The sequence below is a fragment of the Scleropages formosus genome, chromosome 8, assembly GCF_900964775.1.
Source record: "Scleropages formosus chromosome 8, fSclFor1.1, whole genome shotgun sequence".
Classification (NCBI taxonomy): Eukaryota; Metazoa; Chordata; class Actinopteri; order Osteoglossiformes; family Osteoglossidae; genus Scleropages; species Scleropages formosus.
Window position 1 is genome coordinate 11,279,725 of NC_041813.1, and position 14,141 is coordinate 11,293,865.

The following is a 14,141-nucleotide window of genomic DNA, read 5'->3' on the forward strand; positions in this document are numbered from 1 at the left end:
TCAAATCAGTTACAGTATATTTAGGGTAGGGGGGTGCGGTGACGCAGTGGGTTGAACCAGGTCCTGCTCTCCAGTGGGTCTGGGGTTCGAGTCCTGCTTGGGGTGCCTTGCGACGGACTGGCGTCCCGTCCTGGGTGTGTCCCCTCTCCCACCGGCCTTATGCCCTGAGTTGTCGGATTAGGCTCCGGTTCCCTGCGATCCCGCATGGGACAAGTGGTTCAGAAAGTGTGTGTGTATTTAGGGTGCAATTTCAAGAAATAATATTCTTTTGAAAGTTCCTCTACCAGTTACACTTTCCACATTAATGGAAAAACCATTGCACCATAAGTGCAGGTTTACTGGCTTGTTTTCATATGCAAAGCAACTACACTGCCCCTCTAACTCGTTTATGGTGTTAACTGTTACTTTATAATAAACTGGCATTGGCACATTGATAGTATTGTATCTACTGTCTCGAAGTTTGATTTTTACAGTGGTAAATTGTCAACCCAAGCAGGTGCTGAGAAAGGTATTGTGTGTATACTGGCACAGCCATTCCTTTGACTGGGTTTTGCCTCCCCCGTGTGTGTATGTGTGAGAGAGAGCTTCACGTTTGTTGTTAGCTTAGTGTTGCTATGGTTACATGGAAACCAAATGTTTAGTGCCACCGTTGGTTCACCCTTGTGTGCCCTCTTCTGTCTGACCCGTTTTCAGAAGGCAATCCGACTACGGCCAGGCTGAAGCATATTAGGGAGCAGACACAGAGGCACCTCGACAACTATGCCAGAGAAGGCCTGCGCACTCTCTGTGTAGCCACAAAGGTGTGTTTTTCTTTTTTTAATAGAACCTCCTGGGTTATACAAAAAATTGCCTTGCTTTTCAGTGCTGCTATTTGCATGTTTGTCTCATTTAACTGCAATGGAAAGATTAATTTTTAAAAATGTAAACATTTGTAAATGAAGAAAATGCATGGATAGAATATAGAATGGTTTTTACTTTATAACTGATAAAATATAGGTTCTGGAAGAGACAGAGTACTCCATGTGGCTGAAGAAGCACACATTTGCAGAGACTTGCATAGAAAACAGGGAGAAGCTGCTGCTGGAGTCTGCTGATGAATTGGAGACTAACTTGACCCTCCTTGGTAAGCCCAAAAAGCCAGATAGACACCCTCTGAGATCTCAGGGAGGTTCTGTTTGTCTCCCTTCAAAGTTGTTAAACTGAAGTATAGGTCCTTGCAAGAGATGAAGCCGAACAGGTATGGTCCTCGCCTGTTGGCGACCATCATTTAGGGAGGTGCTGGGGAGGAGACAAGGGGGGGAAAGGGGGGAACCGGGAACGAGGAGATGGGGGTCGCCTCGATCTCGGCTGCACCGTCCATGGGCTCGAGGGCTAGGTCGGGGTTGTGGTCGTTGTTGTGCTTGGTCTCTCTCTCTCCCTCTCTCTCTCTCTCTCTCTCTCTCACTGTTGGGTCTGGGGGAAGAAATAGAGGCAGTAATCAGTCCCAGCTGTGGCAGGCCCTTCTCCGCCCCCTTCCCTGGCCGCCTTGGCGTGTTACAGTCCTAACCCCAGTAATTCCATGGATGGGGTTTAATGCAAATCTAAAACTAGCTGAAACAGCTTTGGGCAATGCAACTTTGGTCCTGGCCTACCCCCAATGTAAAAAGTAGTACTTTACTATGCAGAAATTCACAGTGATACAGTGCCTTCCACTAATATTGGCACCCTAGGTAAATATGAGCAAAGAAGGCTGTGAAAAATTCTTTATTGTTTAACATTTTGATCTTTTGTTGCAAAATTCACAGAAATACTCTGCTCTTATGGATATCAAACAATTGCAAACACAACACATGTTTATCCAACAAAAAAAAATCTTTGTTAAATATATGTGTGGCACAATTATTGGCACCCTTTTAGTCAATACTTTGTGCTACCTCCCTTTGCCAACACAGCAGCTCTGAGTCTTCTCCTATAATGCCTGATGAGGTTGGAGAATACATGGCAAGGGATCTGAGACCATTCCTCCATACAGAATCTCTCCAGATCCTTCAAATTTTAAGGTTGATGCTGGTGGACTCTCCTCTCCAGTTCACCCCACAGGTTTTCTGTGGGGTTCAGGTCAGGGGACTGGGATGGCCATGGCAGGACCTAGATTTTGTGGTCAGTAAACCATTTTTGTGTTGATTTTGATGTATGTTTTGGATCATTGTCCTGCTGGAAGAATCAACCACAGCCCATTTTAAGCTTTCTGGCAGAGGCAGTCATTTCAGTTTCGGTTTCATTTCAGAGGCCATTTTCATTTAATATCTGTTAGCTCTGGCAACACAAAGGAATGCGAGTGTATCTCCCTTTATTGTTTCAGGTTTGGCTGATATCTTTCTATTACCTAGTCACCTAGTCATAGGCAGTTAATATATCTCATCGTGGCATTAACTCAGTAGGATTGTAATATTATAGGTTTCGGATTCCCTAGAGAACTTGAGCAGTTAATGCATTGGACCTGTGTATTTCCTCCTCAGCTGAGTGGGTCCTATAGTTATTAAAGGATCATCAAGCAAACTAAACATTCTGGTGATTTGTGGGCATTTTTTTAATGCATAGCCATTTCAAATTCCGGTCAATTACTGAGCTCTCTTGAGCCCAGACTCAAGCCACATTTTTTTGTGTTCTGGTGTATGGCTCAAATAGACTCTTAGCTGTAGAGACCAATAAAGCGAATCATCATTAAGAATTTACTGGGTAATTATAGGTGTAGATGTTGATTTGGTAGATGTTGAGAATGGAGAGGGACAAACTGCAACATAAACCAGTAATTTGGACAGTTATCCTTTGTCATGCTTGTTTTGTATTGATTGTTTATTTAACATGGCAGATCTAAATTACAGGGAAATTCTAAATGATAGTTGTAAATCCTTCCAAATTATAGGTACAAGTAAAACCCTAAAACATTTATTTTTAGAAACGGGAATACTTGGTTTTCAGGGTGCAAAGACAAGCAGATAGTTATTTTTACATTGCAATAGTGGCCAACTGCACAGAGATGCATTTCTAAAGTGTCGTGTAGTATGTAGGTGTTTGCACATGTATATGTGTTTTTTATTAAATGACAGACTGATCTATGATTTTGTTCTGGAAAAACAATCTCTTTGCTTTGGACCCCATCCTTAGGTGCCACTGGCATCTTGGACCGGCTGCAGGAGGATGTGCCTGAAACGATTGAGGCACTGCAGGGGGCTGGCATACATGTCTGGGTCCTGACAGGGGACAAACAGGAGACAGCTGTCAACATTGCTTGCTCCTGTGGGCTACTTCGACCATCTGACAAGCTGCTCACCATCAACTGTGACAGCAAGGTGTGTGTTTGTGCATGGCTTTGTGTCCGTGTAGGTTTCCACATTCTCTGCACCAAAGATATGGTCTTTGATGGCTTGAAACTCATCCTAGCTCACATAATAAGCCTGTCCAGCTCATACAAAATCCACCTACATCCTGCAATGGACAATGGAATCACTGTCAAGTTATCTATAAAGGCTCTGAGTGGTTGCATCCCCTAACTTAGTTTATGGACGTCCACACGCTACCTCTGCTGACTAACAGTCACCCAAAGAAAACTTATCCACACCTGTGGATCTCTTCACTAATTACTCTACACACACCCCTTGCCCTTCTGGTAGAAATTCTGGCACAGGTTTACTCATCTCCCCAGTTGTACTACTCTCCCATGAGCCTACTCTCTTGTGCATTCCACTGTCTCCAAAACTGCCCTGACTGCACTCTTTACAATTGGCCCCCTTAGCTGCTTGCTAGATTATCTTCATGTTCTGTTGAGCTCCTTCTGTTTAATCTTTCTCTGTGACTTCAACGTACACCTTCTGCACACTCTAGCAGATGACTTCTAACTCTTTTTTGTCATTTCACATATTGTCATTACACAGCCAGTCAGAAAAATGTCAACCTACTTGACACCTGCTTCTTCTTCATTTGTTGCTGAAGATGTGGGCTCATTCATTGGAGACAAGCAGTGCAGTCAGCAGGAAATTCACCATGTCCTCCTTTTCCTCATTCCACACAAAAAGGCCCAACAATGCCTTGTTTCCTGCATTCCAACACCTCTTTGAAACAAACATCTTTTACCTCTTGCTGTCACATTCAGCCACCACCCGTAATCTTGTCTTTATTTCCTCTTTTACAGACCATCTCTGCACTATCCACTCTTTATCTAGCTGCTTGCATCAACTTTTGTTTCTGTAGTGGAAACTGAGGATGAAAGTTTCTTTAGCTTGATATTGACAGCAAACAGCTTACCCTCATTCCAATTTATGCTCATTCCATCAGACATCTCCTCATAATGCTTGTTAGGCCAGGAATCCCTTTCATCCATGATGCAAGCGCCTTGTGTGTGGGAGAGTCTACAGGCAGTCCCTGGATTATGAACGAGTTCCGTTCCTAAATCTGTCTTTAAGATGGATTTTTACATAAGTCGGAACAGTTAGGTACGGTTCATATCTAATGTCAGTTAGTCAAATTTTTGTCTTAGTATATAGTATATCGTCTAACTTTCTATGCATAAAAAACATTAAAGAAACACTTCCGGATACACTAAAACATCTTTAATACAGTATAACTATATAGTAATAATAATAATACAACGTAATGATTAATGATAATAATAACAGTAATAGTAATAAATGTAACTACAGTATATATTAGAGACAGACATAGAAAGATGATAATAAATGTTACTACAGTATTTATAATAGAGAGTGTGTGTAGGCATTAAAAAAACATTGAAGAAACTTTAATGTTTGCTTTTCCGGTGTTCGCTGGGATTTCACCTTTTGCCGATCAATTTATTATTTCCACTTTAAGTTTCAATCACAGTAACACACGAGGCACTGTTAACAGCATTGTAGTCCATGTCATACAGAGCGGGCAGAGGTGTGAGTGTGGACCCAGTCATGGGATCTGTATTGTTGGTACACAAGAGATTTGTGGTCAGGGACAGGATGGGTCGGTCGATGGACAAACGTAAGTCTTCAGGAGAATCCGATGTCGTAGTCAAGAAGGCGATGCAAGTGTTGGGATCCGTGGACATCAGGAGTGGAAACGAGAGATTGTGGAGAACAAGATTCTTGGAAGGACGGGTTGTGTGTGCAGGCATGGCTTCTTTATACCCCACTGCTCTGATTTCAGGCAGGTGCGAACATTTGGGGCAAGGTTGTGGGCATGACAGTCCGACTGAAAAGAACAAAGTCTTTGTCCTACCTCGGGCTCACGCGCCCAGGAGCCAACGAACTGCTGTAGGTGCGCAATGTTTTGATGTGCGTCACAAAGTAGCACCTGTTTGTTATTAGAACCATTGTATGTAATTCAACTTTTCAATATAATAGACTTTTCATTTATTAATTAAGCAGATGTTTTTCTCCAAAGCAACATACATCTCATAGAAAATACAATGTGTGCATTACATCAGCAGTTGGAGACATAGATGCAGATGCATGATTTTTAAGTGCAGTTAGTTTTTTTTCTTTCCATCATATGAACCAATGTTCATCTCACAAGTAGCTGCATAAAACTTTATCAGTATATTCTCAATTCCTGATCACCTTCCAACTGTAATATACAGTATATATATTTTTTTATTAAACAGGGGTGGTTCGTAACTATGGGTTGTACGTAAGTTGGACGTTCGTAACCAGGGGACTGCCTGTATATGACAAAGCAGCCATTTTTACAAATGCAACCATTGCAGCCTCCCCAAACTGTGAAACCCAAGGCTGATTGTTTTCTTTTGCTCTTTCTTCAGCCAATCTACTTTTTTGAGAGCAGGTCAGATAATAGTTGGATACTTATGTAACCCTTGGTTCTCTGGGAGTGAAAACTAGCAACATTTTTCAAATCTGAAATTAAAGTTGAAATTAATATTTGGAAAGAAAAAGATCAAAATTGTTTGTTCGTAGAGGACAGCTGGAACTAAAGTGTGTGTACTCTATGTACCATCTTTCTACCATTCCTGGGTTTAAGGTCACTAAAGATGCAGTAATGATCCTAACATTCTGCTACTCATGATGATGTAATTGTCATCTTTCCACCAGGATGCCTGTGAAGCCCTTCTGCTGAAGCTGATCAGGGTGGTTGCAGAAGCAAGTGACAGCAAAGGAGACGAACCAAGTGGCCACATGCTGGTCATTGACGGTCAGTCTCTGGAGCTAGCCCTGGAGGACAGTCTACAGGAACCCTTTCTTGACCTAGCTAAGCACTGCCGTGCCGTTGTTTGCTGCCGTTCCACACCGCTGCAGAAGAGTCAGGTGGTACGGCTGGTACAGGATCGACTAGGAGTCATGACCCTGGCTATAGGTAAGCCCTACCTCTGTTCTGTGTTGCTGATATTAAGTTTGGCCAGCAGAAGATACTATGACTTATGAAGCCAGACTGATCTCACACCACAAAACTTGCAAGCCTTTTCCGTATGACTGCGTATGTCCTTTGTATCTTCTTTAATTTGCTTGATATGTAATAATATGAAATGTTTAGTCTTGCATTTGTAGCCTATATGTTCTATTTTGTTGGACTCACAAATAAAGAATTTTTTTTTTATTATTCAGCTGGGATTTTCCTTTGGCAGAAAGATTATGGAAAAATTGTTATACTAAGTTGCTGCATAGAGAAATTGAAGAAAATGTTTTTAAATTGTGTAATGGGATGTAAATTGAGATGTCAAGTTTATGTTCTCAGCTTTGCCTGACAAAGATTGTAGCTGTAGCTAGGATTAAATATGACTGGAATTTCGATGAATAATCGGCTCTACTCACCATAGTCATGCAGGACAGACTTCCTCACAGATTTTCTTTTGCTTATTGCCATGGCTTAGGTGATGGGGCCAATGATGTAAGCATGATCCAGGTGGCCAATATTGGGGTAGGAATCTCAGGGCAGGAGGGTATGCAGGTATGTTTTTGAACTTTCTGTGTACTACATGTTCAGGAGAATTGGGGTATTTCATATAAAATCCTAGCAATAAAATTGTACCTCAACATTCAGTTCAAATTATTTTTATAGAGCGCTCTTCTCACCTAGTGACACAGAGCACTGAGCAAAGGCATAAGACAAATAGTTATTTATTAACAACTTATTAATAATATCACCCAATGGTAACATGTAGAGAGAACAATAATGGACCCAAAAAAGAGCCCTGAGGCACACCATATTCAACCATAGATGACAAAGGGACGCAGTCATAAGATTTTAGTAGAAAGGCTTTATGGTTAGATAAATACAAATTGACCACTTCAGAACAGTTTTCCGTGTCGAAATCTGTATTCCAGGTGAGTAAATGTGATGCATCTGTAAGTTAAATACTAATATTTACAGTATTTGGTGGTAATTAGCATTAAATAATAGTCTAACGACCCGCGTTAATCATGAATTTAAGCGTGAAAATGTTTATTGTAAATAGTTGCATTCTAGGCAAAATGTGATTTAGGTGTTCGACCGCTAGGATGACTTGACTTACAAAATAAAAGCAAAATAAACTGTGTTTGCCAGTATGAGGGGAAAAAAGACTGGGGGTGCTAAGCTGACTGGCTTGAGGCGCAAGTCCTTGAGGAAATGGAGTCCAAGGACCAAGAGCATTCTTTTCCTTGTGTGTCGATGTTCTAATAAAATGTTCATTATGAGCACTGCCCATGTGTCATTCTTCTCCCCATCCAAACCCACGGCATTACATGCCTCAGTAGTAATGGTTTCTGTAATGGGACTGGCTAGCACACAGCACCATTGTGGCTTGTTCAGATGGGACACTTCTTTTGGGTATTTTTCTTTCAGTGAATGCTTTCAATGAGATAACACTGTGTCTCAATCTTGACAGGCAGTGATGTCCAGCGATTTTGCTATCTCTAGGTTTAAGCATCTGCGCAAATTGCTGTTGGTCCATGGCCACTGGTGCTACACACGGCTGGCCAACATGACCCTTTACTTCTTTTACAAGAATGTGGTGAGTACCTGTGCAGCGAACCACATCTTACCCTCCATGGCTGTTGCATGGCTATTAGGAAGGCCATACATATCAGGTTAATGGATGAGATTGCTTTAATTACTCCTGGAATCTGCACCCAGGGCTCCATGACTGCCAGCTGACACCAAGCTGATCACTGTCCATGAAGCTGGGCATAGACTCTAACTGCTTCAGTTTTTAGCTGTACCTGAACACATATTGGAAATAAACACACACACAGGGCCATTGTCACCACATACAATGCCCAAGAGGGGTGGGCAGCCACTGATACTTGGACCTCCAAAGGTTTATTTTTATCTCTTCTCTTTTCTATGTGTTAGTCGTTCTTCTAATGCATTTGCATCTATTCCTAGCCATCACAAAAAATGCTGAAAACAAAGTATGTGTGATTCTCTAAGGTTCTGACCCATGTGTTTCTCCTGTCTCGCCCTACAGGCCTATGTGAACCTGCTTTTCTGGTACCAGTTCTACTGTGGCTTCTCTGGTAGCACCATGACCAATTACTGGATGCTCATCTTCTTTAACCTGCTGTTTACCTCTGCACCACCACTGCTCTATGGTATCTTGGACCGTGACGCCTCTGCTGACATCCTGCAACAGCTGCCTGTGCTCTACCGAGCTGGCCATTTCTCTCAGGTCAGGGGAGTAACAGTGTACCACTCTGTAAATGCCTGGTGGAAGTTAAGTGTAATAATTACAAAGGAAGTAACTGTTAGGAACTTAGCAATATTATAATGACAAACACTGAATTATTATCAGATGTTCAGAAATCATTTTGGTATTAAGTCGTCTAAAACTTTGTCATTCAGGGATGATTTTAAAAATGGGCCAACCTTGGCAAATCATTGAAATTTGGAGTTTCCAAGTTTTGGTACTAAAACCAGAATACAAGATGTGATCAAGGACAAAAAGGAATTAAAAAATCGTACTCGATAATAAACAATTCTATCTGAAAATTTAAAAGAAATATGTGCATTTTGATTGGGGGCGCGGTGGCGCAATGGGTTGGACCACAGTCCTGCTCTCCGGTGGGTCTGAGGTTCGAGTCCCGCTTGGGGTGTCTTGCGACGGACTGCCGTCTCCTCCTGGGTGTGTCCCTTCCCCCTCCGGCCTTACGCCCTGTGTTACCGGGTAGGCTCTGGTTCCCCGTGACCCCGTATGGGACAAGCAGTTCTGAAAATGTGTGTGTGTGTGTGTGTGTGTGTGTGTGTGTATCTGCATTTTGTAATAATCAAATATGTAATCTTTGACAAACTTCAGTCTAGAAAATGTTTAGTTTTCAGTCATTAAAATATAAATTTGTGTCCTGTGCATATGTAATGTTCACACATATTAAAAATTATATAAATAATTTATAAATGTAACTTGTAACTTTATTATCTGTATAGGCGTTCCCTGGGTTACGACTGTCCGACTTACGTACAACCCATAGTTACGAACCACCCCCCGTTTTAACGGGAAAAAAATATGAATAGGAAGGTGATCAGGAATTGTGGATATTCTGATGAAGTTTTATGCAGCTACTCATGTGTTGAACATTGGTCCATATGGTGGAAAGAACCTAACTGCACTTAATCACGAGTCTGCATTTATGTCTCTCTTTCTGATAATGTAACGCACACATTGTATTTTCTGTGAGATGTACATCACTTTGGAGAAAAGCATCTGCTAAATTAATAAATGTAAATGTAAAGCCTCTTATATTAAAAATTCGAATTAAAAATAATGAGTCGTAATAACAAACGGGCACTACTTCGCGACACGCATCAAAACATTGCGCATCTACAGCGGTTTGCGGGCTTTTGGGCATGTGAGCCCATGGTAGAACAGGCTTCCTTCTTTTCAGTCGGACTGTCACGCCCACAACCTCACCCCGAACGTCCGCACCTGCCCGAAATCAGAGCAGCGGGGTGTAAAGAAGCTGCACCTGCACACCCTGGTTGCAGAATCTCATTCGAGAAAACCCGTCTCTCCAGTGCACTCGAATGAACCCACGACACCGTACCAGTCCTTCTAAGTCTCTCATTCTCTTCAGTCCCTCGTTCCTTCTCCTGATATCTACGGCTCCTGACACTTGCATCGCTGCCTTGACTACGACATTGGTTCTCCCCAAGACCTACATTTGTGCATCGACCGACCCACTTCTGTCCCCGACCACAAATTTCGCCTGCTCCCTTGTGTACCAACAATACAGATCCCATGACTGGGTCCACACACCTACTTCTGTCAAATGCCCACTCCATATGACACGAACGACGTTGCTGTTACTGTATTTGGCTTTAATTTGTTTGTTTTTTCAAAAACATTGTTTTTACAAAAAAATTAAATCCAAATAAAGTAACACACACGAAAACGATCATGATTAAAACTAAAGCTGAAATAATAAAGCGGAAAAAGGTCAAACCCCAACGAATATTGGAAAAGCAAACAAAGTTTCTTTAATGGTTTTATACCTATGCACACACATATTCTCTCTCTCTCGTCCTCTTCCTCTCTGTGTCTCTATTATAAATACTACAGTAACATTTATTATTGTTGTTGTTGTTGTTATTATTATTATTATTATTATTATTATTATTATTATGAGGGATATAAATTGCAATAGTGATTTAATTTGATTAACTCTGTACCTTTTAGTTCTGCCAGATGGTTTTGTAATTAAAATTCAGTATAAGTAGGGATTTTGTTTTCACTACTGTAGGTGCCAGAGGGTGTAGGTGCACTGAAAGCAGGACTTGTTGAATTGCAGCCATGAAGTTGCACAGCTGGGTTATGGAGAAGCTTGTTTATGATTCCTTGGACTTCTTTCAGGCTTATCTGCCCTCGACCTTTTGGTGCACCATGCTGGATGCACTCTACCAGAGTCTTGTCTGCTTCTTTGTCCCCTACTTCGTGAGTACATTCTTTAGATCCTGCCTACATAGAATCTAAGTGATTTTTGCTGTACAAACATATTAACAAGGGCATGCTATGTGTGTATGGAAAATAGTGGCTTAGTGATTAAGGAACTGGACTTCATTATTTATCTGACACTTTCCTCTACAGTGACTTGCGGTGTTGAGTGACTTTCAGTGATTTAGTCATTTATACAGATGCTTAATTTTTTACTGAAAAAATTCAGGGTAATTACCTTGATCAAGGGGATTACAGTGAGTTCTTTGAATGTAAGGCAGCAGCTCGAAGGAGAAGGCAGTCTGAATGGTGGAGAAGGGTTTTCTTCCTGGATATACAAGTGTGGATGAAACGGGTTCAGGTTGATTTTCCAGCTGGACAGGAACTTCTATGTCCAGCGGAATGATTTTCAACTGTTTGAAGAAGTAGGTCTCTGTGCATGTGCAGCACGACAGTTGCAATTTAGAAGCTTGAGAGCAAAATGCAGACTAACTATTTCTGTAACGAATCTGGATGGTGTACATTTAAAAAATGTTTTTTGTCCCATATGCATTTAAGAAATGTCTTTTTGTATCATGATGTGTAACTGCTTTATTTACAACATAATTTACATTTACATTGATTCATTTAGCTGACTTTTGTCTTAAGCAACTTATAGTGTTGAACTCTACAACTACTTACTAATTTATACAACTCTAATTATAGGCACTGCTCTGATTATGCAGCTCTACATTTACTGGAGCATATTAGTGTTATTCATGGTTGAAATGGTTGAATGTTCAGTGTAACTCATTCATTGTTTGGCAAGAAAATTGGCTGATTTGATAAACCTGTTTTACATCCTTCTGGCTCATTTTCAGAGTTTATGTATTTGAAAAGGTTTGTGAGACAGTCTAGAATTATATGTTGGAATGTTAACTGTTGGAATGGTTGTTTATAGGTTGTTGTTCTACCCATTTTTTTTGTTTACCTTGTTTATTGTAATTTTGTCACCTTCACTTCAGGGTTTGGTTCTACCTGTATTGCTGCTGTAATGTGTGACAACCTGGGTGCCATTCCCGAGGTCCAATTGTATGGTTTGCTAATCCTTGAGTTAAAATACATACATTTCGCACAAGTCAATGATACAATACAGAGATGGACATTTTTAGCTCAGTGGGAAGAATGCTGACTCATCTTAATCTTCAGCTCGTACAACAAATGTAAATTTCAGATCTGCTTAATACCAACTGCTATTTATCAATGTGAAGGTCCCATGTTCAAATCCAGCTTAGTTCTGTATTACCCTTGAGAAAGGTCTTTACCCTAAATTGCTCCAGAAAAATTACCCAGCTGCGTTAATTGGTTATTCTAGGTATCTTAACATTCTAAGTTGCTTTGGAGGAAAGCGTCAGTTATGAATAAATGTAAATATGCAGAACGTCTGTCTGCTTTGTAACTTTTCGGTTGCAGGCATACTCTGGCTCCGATATTAGCATCTTTTCCTTTGGAACACCAGTCAACACATCAGCCCTCCTCGTAATTCTCTTGCAGCAGGTTATCCAGAGCCACACCCTGGTAAGTGAGCGCTACAGAAATGTGGAGGGAAACTCAGCCGTGAAATGAAGCAGATGTTTTTGAAGACAACTTTGTACTGTGTTTGAGACAGCTTTATTTTATCTATAATTGTTTATAATCTAAACATTTGTATAATACCATTTTATAGTATTGTAATGACACTGAGGAGGAATTATGTACAGTAGTGTAAATAGTTGGTGTTGCTCCCTGTACATAATTGTGTGTGTTCCTTTGAGTGTTCTGTCTGATTGGCATTCTCACTGCTTGTGCTGGATTTTCCCCTGAAGGATTCTGGGGAGGCTAACAAGGGGCTGCCAACTATTGTGGGGAATGGGGAGGCTCAGAGTAGACTGGACCAATACACATGTGTTTGAGCAATTGTTCTCGTACTGTCTAACATCAAAGACATTTCCAGTTAAGGGCATTTGTTTAGAACCCTGTTTCCCAGCCCTGTTTCCAGTAGCACCACTGAGGGGTGCTACAGTATATACATCTGGTGCCACTGTGGCACGCTGAGTAACACTGCTGCCTTACAGCACATGGGTGGTGTGGGAGACTGTGAGTTTGATACCCACTCAGTCTGTGTGGAGTTCGCATGTTCTCCCAGTGTCGGTGTGGGTTTTCTCTGGGTCCTCTGTTTTCCTCGCACAGTCCAAAGACATGCAGTTCAGGTGAATTGGTGAGTCTAAATTAGAAATAGTTGGTAGTGTAGTGGTTAGAGCTGCTGCCTTTCCACCTAAAGGTTGAAGGTTCACGTCTCATTTGCCTGTAGTACCCTTGAGCAAGGTACTTACCCTGAATTGCTCCAGTAAAAGTTACCAAGCTGTACAAGTGAGTAATAATTGTAGGTAGATTAACATTGTAAGTTGCTTTGGAGAAAAGCGTCAGCTAAATGAATAAATGTAAACTGCTCTGTGTCTGTGTGAGCACGTGGCTACCCCGCAATGGACTGGTGTATTAGAAATTTATTATTAAACTATTTATTTAATAGTAATACATTCTGGTTCACTGTCATTTTAACCTTCTTGGCTGTGTTTGCCTCTCTTGGTCAGACTTTCCTGTCTCATTCTGTCTTTGTCTCCATCTGTCCTTATATGCACGGTCTGCTGCAGACGTGGCTTCATGGTGTGGTTCTAGTGGGCAGCGCACTCTTCTACTTTGTGTTCATGCTGGTCTTCAGTGCCACCTGTGTGACCTGTAACTCCCCCTCCAATCCCCTTGGCGTTGACATCCGGCACATGCAGGACCCCCAGTTTTACTGTGTGTGTGTCCTCACCACTGTGCTGGCACTGCTTCCCAGGTACAGTACAGCATCTTCACATGCACACATGCACCGTGTACATTCAAACAGACTTATATGCACACATCAGTAAGTGTGTACTGATGTACTTAATTACCTGTGTTTTCACAAGCTAAACTAATTATTAAGTATAGTCTTAGGATGGTAAAAAACTACCAGGGTGGCACAGTGGTGCAGCAAGTATCGCTGCTGTGAGGACGTGGGTGCAATCTCTGCTGTGTGCGGAGTTTGCATGTTCTCCCCATGCTACATAGATGTTCATTGGAAGTTGCTTTGAAAAAAGTGTCTGCTAAATTAAGCAATGTAATGTAAACCGAGCTAGAATTCTCATTAAAAATTCTCAGAATTATGTGCTATGTATTTTTTTACTAAATAGATTTTTTATTATGATACTACTTA

At 41.3% G+C, this 14,141-nt stretch overlaps 1 protein-coding gene across 1 annotated transcript in view; it reads left to right on the top strand.

The window, feature by feature from the left end:
• atp10d (ATPase phospholipid transporting 10D) overlaps window positions 1-14,141 on the top strand; it is a 34,818-nt gene that overhangs the window by 19,094 nt on the left and 1,583 nt on the right. Inside the window, exons 13-22 of the mRNA XM_018725132.2 lie at window positions 694-800; window positions 997-1,123; window positions 3,148-3,332; window positions 6,075-6,336; window positions 6,851-6,927; window positions 7,847-7,972; window positions 8,429-8,629; window positions 10,805-10,885; window positions 12,338-12,442; window positions 13,555-13,742. Of these exons, the coding sequence (XP_018580648.2) occupies window positions 694-800; window positions 997-1,123; window positions 3,148-3,332; window positions 6,075-6,336; window positions 6,851-6,927; window positions 7,847-7,972; window positions 8,429-8,629; window positions 10,805-10,885; window positions 12,338-12,442; window positions 13,555-13,742 (1,459 nt within the window). The remainder of the gene's footprint in view (window positions 1-693; window positions 801-996; window positions 1,124-3,147; window positions 3,333-6,074; window positions 6,337-6,850; window positions 6,928-7,846; window positions 7,973-8,428; window positions 8,630-10,804; window positions 10,886-12,337; window positions 12,443-13,554; window positions 13,743-14,141) is intronic.